Source organism: Sitophilus oryzae, unplaced genomic scaffold, assembly GCF_002938485.1.
Source record: "Sitophilus oryzae breed Bouriz unplaced genomic scaffold, Soryzae_2.0 scaffold_1059_pilon_pilon, whole genome shotgun sequence".
Lineage (NCBI taxonomy): Eukaryota > Metazoa > Arthropoda > Insecta > Coleoptera > Curculionidae > Sitophilus > Sitophilus oryzae.
The window spans coordinates 6,121,653-6,146,440 of record NW_022145681.1 but is presented as its reverse complement, the minus strand read 5'-3'; the positions used below and the strand labels follow the sequence as shown (position 1 = coordinate 6,146,440).

At 30.7% G+C, this 24,788-nt stretch overlaps 1 protein-coding gene and 1 long non-coding RNA gene across 10 annotated transcripts in view; one reads left to right on the top strand and one right to left on the bottom strand.

The window, feature by feature from the left end:
- The window catches only part of LOC115877105 (voltage-dependent calcium channel type A subunit alpha-1), a gene marked incomplete at its 3' end in the record, with an annotated part of 233,608 nt that overhangs the window by 5,188 nt on the left and 203,632 nt on the right, over nucleotides 1–24,788 (bottom strand). For 5 of the 9 annotated variants that reach the window (XM_030893234.1, XM_030893272.1, XM_030893199.1 and 2 more), the window contains 7 exon segments: nucleotides 105–313; nucleotides 2,741–2,959; nucleotides 6,003–6,215; nucleotides 7,818–8,032; nucleotides 11,005–11,217; nucleotides 21,084–21,116; nucleotides 22,795–22,956. In XM_030893234.1, the coding sequence (XP_030749094.1) occupies nucleotides 105–313; nucleotides 2,741–2,959; nucleotides 6,003–6,215; nucleotides 7,818–8,032; nucleotides 11,005–11,217; nucleotides 21,084–21,116; nucleotides 22,795–22,956 (1,264 nt within the window). 9 annotated transcript variants of the gene reach the window in all.
- On the top strand, nucleotides 17,190–17,336 carry LOC115877150. Its single transcript, XR_004049291.1, has 2 exons — nucleotides 17,190–17,220; nucleotides 17,280–17,336. It is a non-coding gene; the product is annotated as an uncharacterized LOC115877150 (long non-coding RNA).

Below are 24,788 nucleotides of genomic sequence, written 5' to 3'. Positions count from 1 at the left end.
TTTGTTAAATAAACATTAATAATATAAAGTACATTCATTTCTATTTTTTGGAGTTTCAGATAATAAAATTGGTTTTAGTCAAGTAATGAAGTGGTGACACTTACGGATTTGTAGACGAAAGAATAAACATGCTAGAGTATGGCAGCATAGGTTTGGGTCCCACTATTTCTTCCTCTTCTTCTGGAGGTTTCTCTTCTTTCTTTTTTCTTCTGCTGGTAGGCGGACTTGGCGAACTAACTTCCACTCTGGGATTGCTCCCGTGTTCCATTTGGAGCGCTTCCATTTCTTTTTCTAACTCTAGTGCTTGCTTCTCCTATAATAATTTGTTTTGTGAATTTTATAATAGAAAAATAACATTTAAAATATGTATATTGTAGGAATAGAACTGTGATGTGTATGCTTTAAATTTGAAGAATTAAGTTATTTTTAACTCTTTATAGGTTGCTAGTCGCTAAATCGACCACTTTAATTTAATCAACTAATCAGTCATGTGAAAGTGTATTATCGCCCAGTTTGCTTGCTATGCTTATTTGTATGCGCGTCTTGGCCATTTAATCAACCATATATATACGCTGGCTGAATTGGCGCAAAAAGTTAACGTAAGCGGTTGAATATTCGACCAGTGAGCATTGGCGACGCTGTGTATCATATAAGTAATAATTGTCGTCTAAGCATTTTCTATGCAAATTTTGTGCGATAAAAATTTAAAAATATAGAAACAAATGTATCTGTGACGTTTATTTCTTTTTATTTAGTGCACCAAATTTATGGCTCGGATGATATTTTCTAAAATCGTTAACATATCCTGTATATTTTCAATCATTTCTCATAGGATGCGAGTTTCTCGAAAAACAAAATTTGATTTACTTGATATGGGCATATTTTTGAGTAGAGAGATAACAGGGATAATCAAAACGAACTTACTCTTTTTTCTTACATTGGATGATACATACAGTTTATATTTTAAGCAGACAGTAGTATCGACTGACTAGTGAGAAAAAAAATCTAGGAACTAGTGGGGTTGCAGTCGGTTTGATTTTTTTGGTTGCAGTCGGCAACCCCACTAGTTCCTAGATTTTCTTGGTTTATATATTATATACATTAGATATTTACATATTATCTAATTCCTAGTCTCTAGTTGAAAAATCAAAACCCCCCACTCTCTTATTTGTTAATTTTTTGAGCAATGATATTAAGAAGATATGCTTCCTTTGTGCTAGTTTATACATTTTTTTAATCAATTTGATCAAATTAGAAAATAATTATTAGCACTGCCCTATAAAGGGTTAAGCTTTACTCTTGGTTTTATATTATAGGTTTAAAAAAGGTAAAGTTATTTTAATTGAGCTTATTTATAACAAGACAGACGTTCATTTTCACAACTTATTATTATATTGATTTCTGAGTCAAATCCACATTTATTTAGAATAATTTATTAATTAAAACAATTAAGTATGTAATTAACTAATTACATACTTAATTGTAATTCGGCCATTATTTAAAGCTTCGGCAAGAAAGAACACCAAGTTAATTAAAATAGTTTATACATTTTTTTAATCAATTTGATCAAATTAGAAAATAATTATTAGTACTGCTCTATAAAGAGTTAAGCTTTATTTTTGGTTTTCTATTATTGGTTTGAAAAAGGTAAAGTTATTTTAATATGTATGTACAGAGTGTTTCGAACTTAGTGTCTTCGGGTAATACCAGAAACAAAGAAAATTTAATTGCAATTTTAATAAATGGGATACAAAGGGACTGGTTAAGGTAAAAATATGGCAAGTAAAATATGACCTGCCTCTCAACTGATTTATAAAAAACTGACATAATTTTTGCCTAAGCCGATAATCTCTTACAAAAGTTTTTGAACGCGTGTGTATTAATATAGTTTTAATTGCTCAAAACAAATCCTGTGTACAGTGAAGAAATATTTCCCATTTTGCTAGAAATTATTCTAGTTCACGTAGTTCGGTCACATTCTACTGCATTAAGAACTGCTTCTTCAACTCCATATAAGAGTTTGTCGGTATCTTTGACGTCTAGAAGTATATTTTAAATGATTTAAATTTTCGGTTTCCCTTAAACATCTGCAGATATGTTCATAACTTTTTTTTTTAAATTGTCATTTCCACATAACTAATGTTCACGTAGTTCGGTCATATTCTACTGCATTAAGAACTGCTTCTTCAACTCTAAGAGTTTGTCGGTATCTTTGACGTCTAGTATTATATTTTAAATGATTTAAATTTTCGGTTTCCCTTAAACATCTGCAGATACGCCCATAACTTTTTTTTTAAATTGTCATTTCCACATAACTAATATCATATCGGTTCATTCAGCAAAGGTACGATTAAAAAAAACGACAAAATAAAAAACAAACTTTTAAAACTGAGAACCAACAGAACATTAAAAACTTTCCTATTAGACTTAGATTAAGGCAGATTAATAAAATTGACTTTATATCATCAAGGAAATCGAAATCTACAAAATATCAAGAGATTTTTGTAGATTTTAATCGATATTAAACGGCCTATACAAAAGTGGCGCACATATTTTTTTTACAGAGTATTCCTGTTATAACATATAAATGTCCCTGGTGGATCTGCCTATAGCTACGAAATATAGCATAATCGGAACTATGCTGATATAAAAAATAAATCTTATTTTTACGTGAGGAATATCCTCACTAGAGATGATACATGTTTTCTGTAATACCTTGTACAAGTATTGTAAACATTACCTTGTTTTCTTCTGCTTGTTCTTCTTCGGCGGCAGTGAGTTCTTGGGCATTGGCCAAATTGTCAACGGCGATGGCCAAGAAGACGTTCAGAAGCGTATAGTTACCGAACAACATAAGAATGATAAAGTATAAAGAATAAACCATGCCTCCACTGTTTGGCCCGCCTAGAGCGTTGATGCCGTTGTACATCACTTCGTTCCAGTCTTCTCCAGTCAGTATCTATAGAAAATTTTAAATTCATGTTATTAATAGTTGTGTGTAACGGTTAGCAACCCAATGGAGCAATAAGTACCTATTTTGAGTTCATAAAGTTTAGTTCCAAATATTTTATAGATTTTTGAGCAACTTTTCTTAAACTTCTTTACGTATTCACCAACAGTTCAACGAATTTTTTTAGAGTCTACAATATTAACTATAGCTGAGTCTCTGTTAGCCAAGTGTCGGTTATCCAAGTTCCGCTTTATTGTCATTGTAATTCGTTTTGACGCTTTCGTTTTGTATTACGAGTTTTGTGTTTAAATAAATAGTGTTGTGATACTTTAAGCTTGAAAATGTTTACAGTCGAACATTGTTCTTTTTAGAACCTTCTTTTAGTGCGAAGTGTTCAAGATAGCTTAATAGCCGTAAAAATCTCATTGCAACTTTATTAGAATATTTTGAACGAGAAAGTGGTAGTAATGGCCCTTTATGCCCTTAAATGCCGTTAAGAAGGTGAGTTTTGGTGATGTAAATAATAACTGTTTATATATTTATAATTAATCAATTTTTGTTTTCTAAAATATTTTGATTAAAATAAAATACATAAAAGTGGACAACGCTCTGCCGGTCAAGCTTAATCACGCCACTAAAAGGTTATTTGGTATGAACTGTATAAAGTCTGTATGATGAAAATATATTTTCCATTATTTATGCACAATGCACAATGTTTTGTTTTATTTAAATATTAATAACTCTGGAATGGATGATCAGAATCCAACAAGCGAGGGCTCGTTTAAAAGAGCGTTTCTTGCCCTATATTATTCCATATAAACAATAATAATAAGCTTTTGAACGTAGACGCGAGGGGGCGTTGTCTTACAATTTAACAAACATTGCGCGTTTTTTTCCAAAAAATGAAATGCAATATATGTGTAATTTTAACTGATCATAAAGACTAGTAAAAGCTTAAAAAGTCAGCGAAAACCGCACCTTGATATCTTCTTTCAAACCGAAGATATTACCAAATTATAATAAATACCAAAAAATAAGCCTTTAATTACCTTATTTTTACAATACGGTATCAGTAGCCCTCCTGATTTTGCCCTTTCTAACAAAAAATAAGATAGAAACAGTTAGTTTATTTTAAAATCGATGAAATACCAGAATACCATAATACCAGAGGTTGTGTATATCTAACAATTAAGATATTAATAACTGTGGACAAGAAACGATGATTCAATGAAGTCATGGTAGACTTTGGAAACAAGTTGCTTTTGACGTAAAAGTATAAACGTCAAATTGTTATTAGATCAACATTTTGATACCCTTAGCAGCGTTTTTTATTGCCTTTATTATTTGAAGTAGTTGAAGTTTTTGGCATTTTGAAAAAGCAATCAAAAGATAAAAAACGCTGCTATGACTATCAAAATGTTGATCTAATAACTATTATTATATTATTGACATTTATACTATTACGTCAAAAGCAACTTTTTTTCCAAAGCCTACCATGACTTCACTGAATCATCGTTTCTTGTCCACTGTTATTAATATCTTAATTATTAGATATTAATACCTCTGGTATTATGGTATTCTTGTACTTCGTCGATTTTAAAATAAACTAACTGTTTCTATCTTATTTTTTGTTAGAATGATCGGTATAATCAAGAGGGCTACTGATACCGTCTTATAAAAATAAGGTAATTAAAGGCTTATTTTTTGGTATTTATTATAATTTTGCTAATATCTTCGGTTTGAAAGAAGATATCAAGATGCCGTTTTTGCTGACTTTTTAAGCTTTTACTACTATACTCTTTATGATCAGCTAAAATTACATATATGTTACATTTAATTTTTTTGAAAAAACGCGCAATGTTTGTTAAATTGTAAGACAACGCCCCCTAGCGTCTACGTTCAAAAGCTTATTATTATTGTTTATATTGTATAATATAGAGCATGAACGCTCTTTTAAACGAGCCCTCGCTTGTTGAATTCCGATCATCCAGTCCAGAGTTATTAATATTTATAAAAAACAGATCTAACCTTCTCCCACCACTTTATTTTGGTAGATGGGGAAAAATGGCTTTAACAAAAAATAATCAAAATTTACTGAAGATTATGAAGCGTGTAGTATGAATAGTACACCTTATCTAGACAAAATTGTGTAAAACTCCATTTTCTTATTTTTTGTTGCAGTTGCGCCCCCTAGCGGTCGTTCTACAAACTTAAAAATAATTTCCAGCAATTTCTCATAGCCTCTTTAATTATAAATATTTTTTTCCGCAGCCCCTACGGCTAATACTTTCCGAGATACAGCCGCGAGCTATTCTTAGTGGGACACCCTGTACAATTAATATTATCCTGCTTTATTGACTTTATTTTTATTGCACTGTACATCGAAATATAAACTATTAAATATGATTTTACATGTTTGCATTAAGTATATTTCTATTATTTAGCTATTTCGTATTAAATATATTTATGTATTACATTCGTTATAAACCTCTTGTCTATGGCTTATGATAGTTATGAATTAACCCTAGCTTGAGCACTGTAACTAACATAAGGAATACCCTCAAAACATAATAATATATTACTCGTGGCCTGTTATTAACAACCGAAAATGGACAGTGTGGTCACAAAAAGTCACCAACTTCTAGGTAAGTGTAAAAGGATACTTGATATGAAATATCTGACCAACAAATTGATAAAAAAAATTAATCAAATTATTGGTACAAAACTGACAATTATGAAGAATAATGAAGTATAATTGCTCCACAGGGCTTTTAGCACAAGTTCAGTTTTTTTGGAACTGTTAATTTACATATGTTTCTATGTTTAAATTAATATATCTCCAGGTGTAACCTCTTAAAATCTGTTTTACTTCCTTTTCGTCATATTCTTCCTCCCTTTAACCAAAAGTGCCTAACAATTTGCTTATATTAAAACCACCTATGTTTCGTGCTTTTTATATCACATGAAATTTCAAACATAACTTATGTATAATTTTCTAATATACATTAAAATATATTTATATCTATATCTGGTATATACCAGGAGATCTTACCTGAAATACAGTTAACAGTGCAATGGGAAACGTGTTGAAGTTTGCTGGAGGGGTACCACCGTCAAAATTAAATTGTCCTCCAAAAAGTTGCATCCCCAGAAGGGCGAATATCAGAATGAACAAGAACAGAAGGAACAACAGAGAAATGATAGATCTCATGGAATTGAGTAACGATATAACCAAATTTCGAAGAGATGACCAGTATTTTGTGACCTAAAAATAAAAAAAAGAATGTTCATTTCATAAAATAAAAGAATATATTTAGTGCATCTTAGATTAGTGTGTCTTAGACAATAATATACAATTCTTGTAATTCAAAACAATAAATATAAAGAATGTTATAAAACCCGTTTGATAAAACGTAGGTAAAACAAAAGTCAAAAGCAACAAAAACACATTACATTAATATTTTGGTTATATCTATTGGTCATATTTTACATTGAAATAATATTGTATTATGGGAAAAAAGACGTCCAATCGGCTTGGAAATGACGATCGATGACATTCAACATATAATTTTACATTTAAAATGACAGCGATTTTCATTGTGTAGTTATTGCTAACGCCATTTTGTTTTATCATATTGTAATTCTTCTCAACATAATCTAAACAAAGAATATTTTGATTTTTAGTAAATTAAAATTGTATTATAATTATTATTTGAACTTTATTTAACTTTTCTATATCCAGATGCTTTTTGTAGATACTTACATTTGATAATCACTTAAAAACTCAAATGGGATAAAAATTATTCGTATTCTTAAAATAGTATTTTCGATTTGGTTTTGCCTGCACTCCTGCCAGATTATATTTATTTAAAAATATACCAATTTTGACTGCTTTAATGGAATATCAACAATTAAATAATATGAATTATACAAATATTTTTCTAATTTTTACTTCTCTCCCAAGTAGCATTTTTAGACACAAAATCCAAAGAAAATCTCTGCTGAGAAATATTGCGACACAGTTTCGAAACAATGATGGTGTTTTTTTGGTCAAGACAGAAAACTGGAATTAATTCGACACTTTTTTGATATGTATGTTTCGTAACATAAATCGCTTTTTGTTTCCAAGCATTTTACTAAAATATGGTTTCGCTACATAAGCTATAAAAATAATGATTTTAGTTTCACAAATTTTTTGAAACTTTTAAGAAACAGATAGCGTTTTTAACTAAACATATATGTTTTTATTGGTTGTTGAGCTTTTAAACTCACAAGAGCGCGTTCTATTTACATTGAATTATATATTTTTATTTTCAGAACCATGATATAGAAATAAAAATAAAAATCAATATTTTAAACAAAAATATTCTGCAGCAACAAATGATGATATTTAGAAGGAGCATTGAAAATATGAAAGTACAGCTGGTTCCATAAAAAATGAATACGACTCTTTACACATTTTTTAGAATATTTGGGCAGTGTATATTTATGTGTTAAGTATTTTGACATGTTAAGGTTATTCTGACATTGTATAAAACAACTTTGCTTTTGACAAAGTCGCAAATAATTTTTTCGGAACGTCAGTATGACATGAGTAGAGAAATGGGGGACTGGTATCATAGAATATACTGCCCGAAATAATAAAAATATGTTTTAAATCGTATTCAATTTTATTGGAACCAGCTGTACATTATTAAATTAAACGATGAATTGCTTTTGCCAGACATTTTTTGTACGAGAAAACCTAAAAACAAAGATTTTATGACAAATAAATATGGCGGAGGTCGACATATACAACAATATTTACTAAAGTGTGAAGCAAAGATATTGATTGAATGTTATATATATATAAACTAACTTAACTTACCTTAAATATCCTAAGTAATCTTAAAGCTCTGAGTACTGACAAGCCGAAAGAGCCTCCTTTGACTGCGCTCCAAATTACCTCAAAAATAGACCCAGAAATAACTACGCAATCGAAGCGATTGAAGGCCGATTCGAAGTATATCCTGGGTCCTAGCGCGTACATCTTGATGAACATTTCCGACATGAAGAGTCCCAGGAACACATATTCGGCATAGTCTGCAAAAATAATGTATATTATAAATGATTTTATATCTTTTAAATCATAAACTTTTACTTCTGTTTTGCAATCCCTAACCTACTATTTAATTTTAACACAATATTTTACAAACTACACTCATGTGATTAAAAGTGTAATGCTGATTTTCAAAAATATGAGTGTAGTGTAGGTATTAGTAATTATTTCTCTCAGATCAACATTTTATGATTTGTTTAAAAAAAATACTTTAATAATAATAATTATCACCTTTTAAAAAAGTAATAATTATATACATAATTATTCAAGCAAAAATTAATAAAAATGAACATGGATTTATTATCATTAAAAACTACAATGTGCATTCAAGGTAATTTAATTTAATAAACTTGCATAATAGGTACTGTTTTGTCTTAAGTCATATCTAATTAATCAAAGAGACTTGTTTGAAAACATTTATAGGCTTGGCGCATTTCAGTCGATTTAAAATTCAAATCAGCAGTCAAATTCCGACCGCAGCGCTTCAACGGCAGAAATCAGAAATTATCAGTATGTTATTTCACTCCGCCGCGCCGTCTCGGTTACTGTTCCTATTGATCGCATTGAAATAATATTTAAATCGTGGCTTTGTCATCATATTTAAGTATTTTAGTTTTTTGCTAGTGCAGTTATTCAGACTATATAAAATACTCAGTTTCAAAGTTTGTAGGATGTACCGCTGTTTCGGGTAGTAAAAAATAAGTGAAAAAGAATTCGAACTATGCGTCCTGTTGGGTTGTGACAATTTCAAATGTTAATAATATTGTTAAAAAATGTTAACGTTTAAAGAAGAGCGTAATTAAGGCGTTGTTGGGTGCAATAACATTCAATAACTCAACTTTCCCGGATATTCAAATCTCGCGAAAAAACATTTTACAGCTTCATAGTTTTTCACACCGATTTGATAAAAAGCAAAAATGGGTTCAAGCAGTTCGACAAATTAAGTAAGTAAACAAAGTGCTCGTTACATAATCAAAAAATTAAATAGACATATACTATGAGAGGATAAAATATAATTTGCAATATTAATGGCATGGTTTTTTTAATCGACTAGTGATTAAATGTTTTATGAACATTTTCTAAAATTATAGGTACCTTTAAAAAAATCGTTATAGCGGAAATAGTCACAATTATGACCCCACTAGCAAATAGCAAAACCGGCTATTAAAACTATGCTCGCTACCGTAGTCATCAACTCATATAAAAGGTTTTTTTACCTGGAATAATAAATTATAATACAAGTCAGACCCTTTAAAGATATCAAAATATTTACGTTTTATTTTAATTTTTAGAATTTTCACAAATTATACTCTATAATTATTATATAATAAATTTTTCGTATACTCGCTATTTAAACCCGTGTATTTATATATACTAGTTGTTTACGATATTCTCCTATGGTGGCAGCACCGGTGGAGAATGCACCAAGACTATAGATACACATTTAGGGAAATTAAAAAGAATTTGTGAATCATAAAATTACATATTATGGTATATAAATTTTACAAATTATAGTATTTGAATATAGTGTCGAACTTAAATATGTCTTGTTATACATATAATAACTAACTTGTCGGCTAGTAAGTAAACTAATTAATTCTGTTTAGTCATTTTAGTTTAGGATAATAAAATATTTCTTGTTTAAATGTATTAATCGCAATATTTCATAAAATTAGGTAAAGGAAAACAAAAACATAAAAATATAATAAAAAGAAATACATTAAAATTACAAGGTAATGAAACTTAATACTTATTGGAGTATATTGAATTAGTTTGAAGTCTAGTTTTGTGTATTCTGTTGTAAAAACTTATAATAATTAAAATCATTCATAAAATTTTCAAAGAAATTTCAAAAGACAACGTAATAATATATTCTGATATCTAATAACAACACACAAAATTTATCATAAACTTTTTTTTATAACTATGTAACAAGTATTTTTCAAACTATATCAATCCACATTCTAGCGAGTTTTCAACTATAGATGAGCATTGAAGAATCGCGTTAGTTAAACTACTCATCTAGTTTTTAACATTGCTATTGAGGAAGAAGCAAAATTAAATGGAGATATAATCAAATTAGTATAATTGATTGAGGAGTGACTGGATGACATGAAGACATGACTTAATTTGTCCTAATAGTACTCTTTAAAAAATTTAATTAACTGACCAATTGTAATGCCATATTATATGTCTAATCAAAATATATATACAGGGGAAGAACTACAGGTTGTTCTTGGCTCTCCCGTAAAATTAGTAAACTGGCGCTTATCAAGTTTTTTACTCCTGGACCCTTCAACTTGAAAAAACCGAAGACACTAACACCGTAAAGCTACGAAACAAAGCAGATTCGGACCTATGTTGATGTAAAAAAAAATATTTTTACGTGGGGAATCTCCCCAGGAGAGATGACACATGTTTTTAGAAACACTCTATGTAGAGTAAACGCCACGAATGTTTGGGAGTGATTCATCGCTTGATGAAGTTAGAATCGACACGCGCGCTATCATTTTTACATTAAAAACGTAAATTTTTACCGCAGACGTAGGTTTTTAAAGCCCGGTCTAATCATCTGCCTGCGCTCCTCTTCCTTATTCTAAAATGTTAGCGTGATTGACAAAGACGATACTATATCGCGTTTCTTTGATTGATTCGTTTTTGTGCGTCAGTTCATTGGTGTGCTTGCAGTGCGACCAAGGGGGCATTCCATTTTATATTTATAACCAAATATATGTTTTGACAAGATTTTGACAGTTAAAACAACAAATTACAACAGATTATATATTGATTATTATATGACTTGAAACACCACGGCACTGTAATTAAGTTTTATGTGACCTTGAACAGATTAGTTCACATGGTAGCGACCGATGAATCACTGCCAAACATTCGTGGCGTTTACTATAATAATCTTCTTTGTATTAATTTTACATGAAATTTATCCTAAACTACTTACATAAAAAATCGTCCAACCACTTGGGCTGGCCGTGGAACTCCACTGCCACGCAGAACGTATTGAAGAACACCAGCATGATGACGCCCCAGTAGAACCACTGGCTCTTGACGATGTGCCGTATCGTGAAGCGGAACCGCTTCTCCGCACGCCAGAACCGCGCGCAGCCACCCTGACCTTTCGTCCTCGACTTCATGTAGCCGGACCGGCCGAAGCCTGCTAACAAAACTTGGATTTCAATTTTGGCTTGAGTTCTGGCCTGGTGTAAGGTCTAGTCGCCCGTGCATATGTGGTTTAGTTTAACGTTATAGTTTTATGCCCCGCAATGGTTTAAGGTTGATTCTCACTACATCTTCTGTTTCGATTCCGTATTTTTGATTGTATTCACGCTATACGTAAGCTTCCGTTCCGTATCAATACCATACTTTTTATTGTACAGGGTGGTCGAGATTGGTATGTTTTAACAGAGAAACCCTATTTTCTGACTAGATAGAGCAAAACCGACATAGATGTCAAGGGCTCGATTTCTGCGACACGTTTAATGGCGTAAACCGCCTGTTGATATTTTCACTGCCAACTGAGATACTTAAAAAAAATTTACCATTTGGAAAATTGCCCATAACTTTTGTATTTCCCGGAATAATAAAATTCTGTAAAAACGTTTTTAAGGCACTTTTTTAAGCACAATCCAGTGGAGTAGTTAGTTTTTTTCTATGCTTGCTCTTTTTGTGAGAAATAATGAAAAATATAATTTTTATATGGAAATCATAGTTGGCTATGAACTTAAAAAATGCTGGCGTTTAACCCTTTCCAACGATATAAAGTTATGGGTATCTATTTCTAAGAATGAGAGAAATATTAGGTTTTTTATCTTTATATCGAAGCGGCCCTTGATTTTGTGTTGGCCTCTTTGCTTAAGTATTTTTTATCACAATTTAATATTCTATATTATTATTTATCTGCATAATTAAAGACTTTTGAGAAGGTAAATTAACATTCTATATTAGTATTAGTAATTACAATTGAAATCTATGCAATATTCAAAGAACAAAACTAAAAAGTATTTTTTGAGTGACGAATATAGTTTTCTAAGTAACCCTGGCGTTTTAATTTTAATTGGTAATACTAATATAGAATGTTGATTTACCATTTCAAATGTCTTTAATTATGCAGATAAATAATATAGAAAATTAAATTGTGATTAAAAATAATTTTAGGCAACTAAGGCAACATATAAAATCATGGTCCGCTTCGACACAAAGATAAACCTAATATTTTTCTGATTCTTAGAAATACATACACATAACTTATATCGTTGAAAAGGGGTAAAGGGGTTTAGGTTTTTTTAAGTTCTTAACCAACTATGATTTCCATTTAAAAAATTATATTTTTTTGTCATTTCTAACAAAAAGAGCAAGTATAGAAAAAAACTGACTACGCCATTGGATTGTGCATAAAAAAGTGCCTTAAGAACGTTTTTACAGAATTTTATTATTCCGCAAAATACAAGTTATGGACAATTTTCCAAATGGTAAAAAATTTCAAAAAGACCCCGTATCTCAGTTGGCAGTGAAAATATCAACAGGCGGTTTACGCTATTAAACGTGTCTCAGAAATCGAGCCCATGACATCTATGTCGGTTTTGCTCTGTCTAGTCAGGAAATAGGTTTTCCCTGTTAAAACAGGCCAATTTCGACCACCCTGTACAATTTATATCGTTACGAAAGTTTTATTTTAAAAATTTCTATCTTTTGAAAAAGGTAATAGATTTAATAAAGAAGTGAAAGAATAAATAACTACCAGCAAAATGTTAACAGAGCTGGTACAAATGTAAGAACTTGATAACGCTGTTTCCGATACGTTTCAGTCTGTCCGTCAAAAAAATGTATGAAAGGAAAGGATACGGAACGGAAGGGGAACGGAACGGAGAGTGTGCATTGTCCTATTCATTTACATTATATAATATTTTATGTAAACGGAAGAGAGACGGAAGATAGCTGATACGCAAGGTATAATGAGAATCATCCTTAAAAACTCGTTATTTTTATTATTATTCCTTGTTGCACCAATATCAGTTAAACACGTTTTGGTTAAATTAGTATAAAGCTCTAAATGGAAAGATTAAGGAAGGAGCACCATACGATCGAAAAAAAAACGGCATCAAAGACGACTGGGGAATGACAATCGATGATAATTTTGACAAGGTCAAGCTCTAGGCGCTTACTGCCAGTTGGACTTACGAAGGTTGTTATTTATTTTTATATTGAGTACACACAATTTTAATTTTTAAACATAAATGATCGTAATATTTGAACAGTTTTAGATCCATAACTCTTTGATCATTTGTAGACATGGTGCAACAGGAAACAAAAAAATATGCCTTATAGTAGGTAAAAAAAATAAGTTAATCAAAATAACAGTTTATTTTTTTAGAATGTGTATATTTCAAATTCTTTAACATTTTACTAAGCTATCACTGCTAAATGATTTGTGTATATTTTATAGTGTTCTATTGTAAATTTTATTAAAACTAAGTTTGAAGGACATGATTTTTATTAAGAAAACATAAACTAAACATTATAGCTTGAATTCTCTGCTATAAAACAAAAAAATAGTATCGTTGATTGAAGAAATACGCAATATACACAACCTTATGTGCGATTTTATGGCACAAAACCTGTTCGAGATGTAGTTGGCGTTACCATCAGCCTGTTCGAGATTTAGTTTAGATCTGCGTCGCTGCGCGGTTACAGCGCACCAGATAAGGAATACTGTACCGTAGTTCTGCTTTGGGTCGACAGAGTGAGTGGTTGCCGGAGACAGTGTTGCCAGAACTACTGATTAAGTCGTAGACGGATTTCTATCATTAAACCAAGAACGTCGTCAGAGTTAGCTTGGAAATGAAAATCGCAAAGACATTATAAAGATAGACCGAACATCTCATTCATAAATACTCGTTGGTAGTGTATCAAACATTCCAATGTGTCAAACAAAGACAGAAGAGACAGAGAAGTCTAAAATTTCCGACCCCGGCAACTAGGCGCATTTGGATTGTTCTAATGGCCACTGGCGTATCGTTTTTTGGAACGAATTTAATTAGTAAAGTAAAAGTAAAGTAATTAGTAAAATTTTTACTCCATATTAACATACTACATTAACACTTTTTCATTAGATGAGTTTTGTTATAAGGTCTAATATAATAATATAATTAATATCCCACATATACTTATGTTGAAACGTTAGTAGGTAGTTTCGCTCCAACGTCGATATTCAATTTAAACTTTCAGTTACTTCTATATAAACTTTCAGTTACTCTTGAATATTTACAGGGTGACTCAGGCATCCGAAACAGTTTTATATTAGGTTTGTGGTTGGTGACTTTTTTTTCAATTTTTTTTAGAATATGGAGGCATTGGTATAGCACATTTTAGACATTTTTGTAATCATAGGTGGTCAAAACATATTTTCAAACTAAAGATGTAGATTTGCCATTAAATTTCCATTCCAAAAATACCTAGGGTTGCCACCTGTCCTTTTTTGAAAAGGACAGTCCTTTTTTGGAATAACTTGTTCTTTTGACTTTTTTTTATTTAAAAAGTCATTTTTATTTACGTATTTTCCCTGGCAGAAGAAGAGAACTTAGAACTTCCCGTTTAATCTCTGAGAAAATTACCTACAGCAAACAGAAATATTCTTTTTGTCCAAATTTAATTAGAGGTGTTATAAAACTTATAAATAAATTTTTCTTGTTTAGAATAGGCAACATTATTTAGAACTTCCCGTTTAGTCTCAAATGATAGTTTAGGTTTTAGTTTTACCTTTTTTGATCTTAAAAAGAACTTTTTGTAAAACTTGGAAAATAAGTTGGTTCAATAATGGTTTTATAATTCAGAAACTCTCTATTTATTTATCTAGTAATGCTAAAACACTCTATTTTAAAGTCGATTAGAGAAAATAGTATGATTCATTGGCAAGTAATGTAAACATTTACGATCTGGTAAAATTGTGATGTAAGAGGAGGCTTAGCTTGCCTACGGCGGTTCAGTAGTAGACTGGCCAGCCGGCTGTTGTGTTGTGTTGTGTTTTGTCATAGAGCTGATATTTGGGGGTTGATAGTCTTTTGACTATAAACGTTGCAAGTACTGTAAGGCAACGGGTCGTTTGACCGGAAGAAAACCTCTGGTGACGTCTTTCCTTCGAGGTTGGTCTGGAGAGTTTGAGGTCTCCCTTGTCTTGTCGATTGACACGATGCGGCGTTGGGGTAGAGAGACTAGTGAGGTACCCCAATTAGCTTATTCGATTGGGATGCGAATCTGTTTAGCGGCAGAGTTGCGTCCGGGAGAAGCCCCTATACTATTTCAAGTGACACTAGCTAGTTGTTGAAGATTATTAACCAATATATAACCGAATGATATTTGAATTAGATGGAAAATATGGAATGGGATATATTGAATAGAATATATCAGTGGCTAGGGGGCGGAGTACCCCCGGGTGAGTCTTACTATTTAACTATCAATTTTATCCAGATCAGTAAATGTTTGTTTTGTTATTTTCATGTACAATGAGAGAGTGCTTGCCAATGACCAACTAAATGGATATTTGAAGTGAATTTGCATTGTGAGACCCGGTTGAGTAAGCCCCAAAAATAACGATTTTACATTTTCAAAATTAGTAATTAGTAACGATTTAGTTAGTTCGCAATCGATAGCTTCCTGTGAAGTACTGTGTAATAGTTGTTTAATCTTGTATTATTAATAACTTCCTATACCTAAAATCAATATTTATTTTAATGAGAAAATTGTGTTTTTTTTGAAAATATAAGACAAGATTTTGACTTTCAAATCAAACTAAGTAGATAGGCGCAAATTTGAGATGTGGCAATGTCGCCTTCTCTATCTCAGTTGGTTTTTACAGTACGTAGTCAACCTCCGATTGTTTGATCGGGTTAAAATGCACAATGTGATATCTGTTCTTACTATATCTATGTTTAACACGAATAAATTTTCAATATATAAACGCGGATTTTTCATCCAAATATATTTTCGTCAAACGTGTTACACAAGATATTACACATTTTAATAGGGCAACCCTGTCGCTTTCAGTTCCACACCGTCTTCGATATGCCTTCGCTGGCCAAATTAGACAAAATAAGTGTTTCATGCGTTGGCCGCAGAACGATTGGTGTCTCCACCGTAAAGCACTTGAGACGTAAGGGGAAATAAAATCAGCCTTGTCACAAATTCGCCCATTAGGTTGCGTTATCTTCCCAATACTTTCAATCAACGACACTACTATAAATATGGCTTTGCTATGAAATATTTTATTTCAATGACACAAACCTTTGCTATTATTTAAGTGTATTACATCATTAGTATTACAGAAAATCAATAGTAGTAATAGTAGTAAGGCCAATATTTATAAAAATATTAGAATAAGAAAAATACACAATATCGCAAGTTTTTGTAGTTGTTTAAATAAAGCTGATCTACCATTCTAAAGTATAAAAAATAAATATAAAAAATTACGGAAATGTAGCTAAAAAGTTAGATTAGAAATAAATAACTATCTAGATTCTAGAAGTATGCTAAAATATAAGTATAAGTTATATGATTCTATAACAAATTCAATCTAAGTTCTATTCTAGAAATGACCTAAATTATCTATGCAGAGTCTTAGTCTACTGTACGGAAAGAATTGTCTAGATTAGAAGGAACTAAAATTTAAGTGCAAAACAAAACAAACGTAATAAGAAAAGCAACACAACTATTATAATAAGTGGGCAAAACATTAAAGCATTTAAAGAAGATTTACTTAATTTGTGAATGCGTTTTGGGGATCCAGCGATTCATAGAACTTTGATAATTAATATTACAGACTGGATTATTTTTAATTTGTGTTGTTTCACTTAATTTTGTGAAAAACACTATAATAAGAAGAAACGTATTATTTGCCCACTGTGTACTCTAGATATGGTAGTCTGTATAGTTTGTGGAAATTACAGTATATTGCAACATCATTTGAAGGTAAACACCATAAAGTAAAATTGGAAATGGAAACACATAACTTTGCCTATGACTTTGCTACAAAAGAAAGTTATAAACTGTAGTATGAAAAACAGGAGATCAAGATAAATTATGCATTCGCCAAGCCAAGAAAATATAACGACTATGTGGAAAAAACTTACAATTATTATTATCGTAATCATAGTAAATCAGCCAGGTAGGTAAAATAGAAATGAAAAGAAAACACTATGCCAAATAATCTCTTTTTATTTTGAGGACACATCAGCAATTATTGTTCTAAATGAACAGAGAAGGCCAGTAGTTCAATAAAAAGACCATATAATGAGCCATAAAAGGAAAATGGATAAGCAAGAATTATTCCCAACAAAGTGCAAGAGGTTATTGGTTTAAGGCTTTATTTATTTTGTTTTTGGTCTTACTTAAGTAAATATGTATTGATTGTTGGTTAAGGGTTTTATATTTATTTTGTACTACTTACTACTAACCTGTACAATGTGGTATTGTTTATTGTTAAAATTATTATATTGTATTGTTGTAATTATTGTATTTTCTTGACATAGAACAGCCATAAGTTTCTTGCATTTTCTTCTTATAGGCCGTAATCGAAACTGCAACATTCTAATAAAATTAAAACTATACATTTGTTTTTTTATTTCTAATATGTTACAGTAATTAAGCTAACAAATTTTCCCAAAACGTTTATTTCCCCATGAAAATGTGTTTCAATTTAAAAACTGATATTTTAATAAAAGATTTGAAAGTAGAATTTGAGAATAATGAGCTCTCTCCGAGTAAAGCTATGATGGTTCTCACTTATGCATCAAATTAGATAGTGATCATGCAATCTGCAAATGAAACAATTTTTAATTTACACCAATAATCAATGCAACTTTGACTAAAATCACTTGATGTAGGCAATATAGATATATTACCAAATATCAGCCATACACATTAACCACCTTCCTTCTTTAAAATGAGCAAATAATGACAAATTACATTTCGTAACATTAATGGTATTTGTATGTTTTAAAAATATGTGAATGCAGATCAGTTTTTAAATATAGCCATATTTCTAAAAATAGTCAAAAACTATAAAAAACGAAATGAACAACCAAAACAGTCAACTACTGTTAGCAATTTCGCATAATAAAATTATTGTCTGTAATAATAGTTCGATTCTCGATTATTCATAATATTCAAAATTCCCGCAAAACCGAACTCTCCGTGTAGGATCCGAATGCTTCCGAGTTTTTCGTGAGTTTTAGTGTCGTCTAAGGAATATTGTATCGTAGTTCTGCTTTAAGTCGGCAGAATGAGTGGTTGCCAAAGACAGTGTTGCCAGAACTACTGATTAAACCGTAGATTTGCGGATTTCTGTCATTAAACAACGAACGTTGCCAGAGTTAGCTATATATCTATATCGCTATATCTATGTTTAACACGAATAAATTTTCAATATATAAAAGCGGATTTTTCATACAAATATATTTTCGTCAGACGTGTTACAGATATTACACGTTTTAATATGGCAACACTGTCACTTTCAGTTCCACACCGCCTTCGATATGCGTTCGTTGACGGAATTAGAGAAAATAAGTGTTTTATGCGTTGACCGCAGAAAGACTGGTGTCTCCACCGTACAGCACTTGAGACGTAAGGGGAAATCAAATCAGTCTTGTCCCGAATTCGCCCATTAGGCTCCGTATCTTCTCAAGATTTTGTTGAGATTGCTATTATTTAAATATAATACATTATTAATATTACAGAAAATCAACAGTAGTAATAGCAATACCATCAATAATTAATAATTATAAGAATATTAGAATAAGAAAAATACACAATATCGCAAGTTTTTGTAGTTGTTTAAATAAAGCTGATCTACCATTCTAAAGTATAAAAAATAAATATAAAAGATTACGGAAATGTAGCTAAAAAGTTAGATTAGAAATAAATAACTATCTAGATTCTAGAAGTATGCTAAAACATGAAGTATGTTATATGATTCTATAACAAATTCAATCTAAGTTCTATTCTAGAAATGACCTAAATTATCTATGTAGAGTCTTAGTCTACTGTACGGGAAGAATTGTCTAGATTAGAAGGAACTAAAATTTAAGTGCAAAACAAAACAAACGTAATAAGAAAAGTAACACAACTAATAGCATAAGTGGGCCAAAACATACATGTTAGGTATCCTTAAATTGCTTTATGATGTATGAATAATAAAAAAATATAAATATACAGTATAATTATTTTGATTAAACAGTTAACCAAATTCTGATGTCATTTCTTATTTACTGTTACCGTCCAAAACCTGCTTGACCGTAGAAATTTCAGGTTACTTCGTATATAATTACGTTATTATACCGGGGGACAACTTAATTGTTAAACAGACAGCCAATTCTTTGTTTTTAATCATATAAATTTGGAACTTGTGTCGATATTTATGTAGAACTGGTAATAGTACCGTATGATCGAAAAAAAAAACGGCGTCCGTATTAAAAAAAATAAATTGGTCTATGTATCTCAGTAACTATTAGCTAATTTGAAAATGTAAAAATACTATCAAATAGCCCTGATAAAGTGGCTATGAGAATGTGCAATTTGTTTTTAGATTTTCTCAAAAGTAACGACAAGAAAAAATAAAATTGATTTTGCAAAAAAATCATTTTATTAATAAACTCAGCAATTCTTGAAAATTTTAAATTTTTTTTAAAAGCATGTTGGCGAACATCTCAAGGCGCAACTTTGCCCCGATTTTACCATGTTCGTATCTATTACGGTTTCCGAGATACCAATGATCGTACTCCGAATGTGTAGCACCCTGTATAGGCATTCCTGTCTATAGTGTTGGCGTGACTATATTTGATCTGGATGCTCTTTCCAGACTCCAGTTTAAGCATTCTGCCTTACGATATGTTGCTACCGATATGTAGAAAAGCCCGATACGTGATGTTATCTGTCTACCGCACTCCGGACATTCAAAAATCTCATTGCTTTGTTGCCTCTTTACTTTTTGGTTGTCGCTGTTAACTGAGTTTACAATTCTTCTCCATTGAGTTCTATTGTGAGCTGCTTCTTCCCACTCATTCCGCATGTTAATCCCCTTTAAGTTTTCGTGGAAAATGTCCTGGAACCACCGGATTCTTCAGAGTTGTCTAAGGTGTCTTTGTTGCAACTTGTTTAATGTTTTTATGTGTCGGCGGCCGGCGGCGGTACGGCATCCAGGTTTCGCTCCCATATAACATGGTGAGGGTTATACCCAAGTAATGATTATAGAAAACCCTGTCTTTTAATTTCCAGAATGCTCCTGAGGCGTTGCTAATCCTGTGCTGCATTTCAGGTAATTGAATTCCGCCACATATTCCAATAGTTCTTCTCCGATTTTTATAGCATTGTTGTGATCGTCCGGGGGAGTGCACATGATTTACCGTCACATATTATTATTTTAAAATCGGAAACAATTTTTTTGACATAAGTATTAAATATTTTAAATAAAAAGCAAAGAAATGGCGGTCTGTTTATCGATTTCGTTGTTAGATTTAAATTATATGTTTAAACATAGCTACAGATACTTTCAATTACTGTATTTTTTAGAATATAGAGCAATATATTTGTTTCAAACAATATAAATACATTTTGTTACTGTTGATTTCTTATATTATTATAATAAATTCAGTAAAATTAACTAAAATTTATATGCAAAAACTAAAAAAATTATCAGATTAGAACTTAAAGAATAAAAAAAAGCTTCCTACTTATTATGAAATGCAAAGATAAATAAATTAATAGACAATATACAGGATGGTCACAAATTAAAGTAAATATTTTGTGTACAAATAATTTATAGACGTAAAAGATTATTCTTTATAATTTACCACATATTTGAATTTTGAATATGTATATCTGTTCCGTCGATTTAAAAAAAATAGAATAATACGTTTTGTGCCCATCTGCTGTATATTAAAAACAAAACCAAACCAAATAAAAATATAAAAAAGTCAAGAATAATAATCTAATTCATATATTTTTACATATTTTTTCCAATCTGCTGCGTACCTTTTAGCTTTTTGTTAGATTCTGTAAGAAACACTGGGAATTAAAAATTAACGTCAGTTAATAGGGTAAAATAATATACAGGGCGTATCCAAAAAGCTCTTTACCAATTTTTTGAATTAAATTGCTGTTAAATTTGGAAATTTGGATTTAAAAAAAACATGATTTAGTTAACAATATGTAAAATATACCAAACCAAACCAAACTAATTCTACTGTGTTACATTAAATATGACAAAACATTATTAATTTGTGACTCTTGGTAACTGTCAAGTTTAACATAATATAAATAAATAAATGAAATTTAATTTGTACAGACAGAGTTGGAGGTTACAAGGTGAAATATAATAGCTATAAAGTTATAGTAAATATTATATTTATTACTATTTTAACAATATAAGATGACGTAATCACATCTAGGATATACCTTTCAGGTTATGAACTACAAGGCATCAATTTTATTGTTGATTTCAAGTATCATTTGTATGTCGGATTCCCTAGAGCTCAAAAGTAGTGATGGGAAAACCGATTAATTTCAATAATCGGGTACTCAAGTTTCAAGCGATTGCAATAACCGAGTGATCGCTCGAGCGAAATGTCACTCGTATTTACAAATACGGTTTTTCACCCGTTCCTTGTTGTAAGTACTCGTTAACGCCAAGTGCCAAGCAGTAAGGTGCGTGCGCAGTGATGAATGGCAAGTAGCAAGCGGCGAGCGATTCGCTTGATCGCTTGATTTAGTTTATTTCAAAGCATTGTCGATGTAGGTCGTAAAATTTTGTCCCTCAGATACGCTACGGATAAATATATATATACGGCGTCGTATAAATTTGCTACCTGCAATGTATGTAGAAAATTCGCTCGGCTTTTTATCGAGTATGTCACATTAAAATCGGATTCCAATTTATTTCATTCTAGGATTGCTTGCGTTCGTCGCTTGGTATTCGTCACTTGCATCGCTCGTTCATAATCGAGCAATGTCGCTCGTTCATAATCGAGCAATGTCGGTTATTTCAATAATCAAGTACTCGAACGAATTTTCGCTCGAGTTATCCCATCACTACTCAAAAGCTAAGGGCCATCACAAATAAAATTATGTCATCTTTTATATCATCAAAAGTAGCCAACTATTGCGGCAATCCCAAACAAAAAACACTATAAACTAGAAAACAGAGACACAATATACAAAAATATACAAGTATACATCTCTCTTGATTAAATACTTTCATCGCTATTTTGAACCAATAGTAGGTAGTAATGATAATTTGAACGGTATTTCTTTAATAAGTGGCAATATTAAAATAGGACAAAAACTAAAAAAAGTGGTTTAAAAATTTGGATAAAAAAAGAATAAATAATAAATGTGGCATAGTTAAAACAAATAATAAATAGATAAGTTAAAACAGACCAACCTTAATAAGGATATAAAAACATTTTTGGATAGCCCTGTCTGTCGAAAATACAATTATTTCTGAAATCATGCATAAAGTCCTTCTCTATGTTGTTACACATTAGAAACAATTAAAAACAAAGAGGAAATAGATACTATTAAGTCCTAACCTAAGATCTTAAAAGACAAAGAAAGTTTTTAAATCTTTTAGCTAGCTAACAAAATTATCTCTTTTATTTATAACGATTTAGAGTTTCGATAACTAGCTATTGAAAGTTGAGAAAATTTAGTTAGAAAAATATTCTTAATATCGCAATCCTCTTACCATCATCAGCCACATCCTCTTCTTCTTGTTCTTCTTCCGTGTCTGTGCTTTTACTTTTACCGATTTTCTTTAATTTCTTCTTTTTGGCTGCTCTTCTTCTCGCTTCCATTATGTGCATCTTTTCTTCTTCCGTTGTTCGCTCCTCAGCCAAGATTACTTCCTCTAAAATATCAATACAATAGATAATTAGATATTTACCATTAATTTATAACAAAAATAATTTTAGAATAATAAAATCAGCAGAATACAGTTGTGGTCAGGACCATTAGTGCTACAAAAGCAAAGTGTTTTGTTGAATAAGCAAGGAGTATTGTAGTGATTGGATGTTCTATTTAATACTACAGAAATAATACGTTGGCATGGTAAATACTGTTTACATCTCTATTACAAAAACCTACACCAATGCAAAATCTCAGTATAGCCCCACTAAAGTAGAAAACTTTAAAAATGTCCATCAAAATATGTTTTTTGGAGTGAAACATCATTACGCGCGCTGGGAGTAAAAATTCAAGGCCGTGACACACCAGCTACCGTACACATAGTGCACACACAATTTTTTTTATAAAGTTTCATTGAATTTAGAATCGACGGATATAAACTTCTTGATAACTTTTTACTCGTACACAAATTTAAAATTTAGCTAATCACAAAAATTACTTGATACTTTGAGATGTAGATCTGCCTTTGTTGTTAAAATAAAAAGAAACAACTCTTTAAAATGTAACCTATTTATTTATTTAAAATCTTTTTAATAAACTAAGGTTTAAGAATAATAAAACTATAGTTAAAAATTAGTTTCATTAGTGCTGCATTCATAAAAGTTTTATTTCTGCATAAAGACGTACCTTACGGTTATAAACTTTATCGATTCTGAAATAGTAACGAAAAATGGCTGAATTAGCGAATAAAAGTCGTAAGATACGGGGACAAACAGACTGGTACTTGCATAGATAAGATTATCCTCTAAATGTATTGGTAATGTTAAATACCGTCTACATATTTACTTAACCTTTAAATTATTTATGCTTATTTTTTTACATTTACTATAAATTGTTTGTTTTGAGTTGTTCTTTTCTTTCTTTATTTTAAATTTATGATAAATTTAGGTTCTATTGGGGGTAACTCTGACTTATATTTTTAAACGAACTCCTGATAATAAGTGTATAAGTGAAGGAAGTGATAAAAAATACCACACTGTCAATTGAGAGTGCTCTAGCAACACGAGGAAAAACTCTATTATTCAGCAGATAAAGCCACAAATAGAGATATATAGACACCAAAGACTCTTGCTAAATTGATGGAAATGCAGGTAGGTGAGTCTAAGGCTTGAGTGTTGATGTCAGAAATTTCTATATTTATCTTAATTTGCGCTCTATGCAATAATCTATAAGTTATATTGATATTAAAAGAATTCCTATCACAACAAGGAGAAAATCTGGAAAAATTTGATAACAAAATAATGACGTTTAAACAGTTATATTTAAACGTATCTTTGGTTGTCAGAAAAAGTATTGCGCATAAGTAAAATGCTACAGAGAAGTTGATTCCAATTGATTCTAAATTCAGTACAATTTGATATAAATAAGCGTAAAATATAGTATCTAAAATTCAATTTGTCAAATATCGAGTATACCATTTAATATTTATACATATGTGTGTTTTAAAGTTAATTGATATGGATATATCGAGTTTTCAAGCTAAAAGTAGAACAGGTAAATAAAGCATAAAAATAATTCGAGTCACTTGAAAACCAGCCAAGCAGAGTTTGGCATCATTATAGTAGAAAGTGAGAGTTGTTGTTTCAAAAGTTAAATAGAAATTCTAAATGTAGGTTGTCGTTAGAATAAGAAATTGGATTCTTAGCATATATTTCTTCTAAAATAACAGTTTTAAATGCATGAATAAATATAAATTCTTGTTTTATAAATAGTTTAAACTGGAATTACATTTTTTATTTTAAGACTTATTAAAAAAGTTAATAAATTTAACAAATA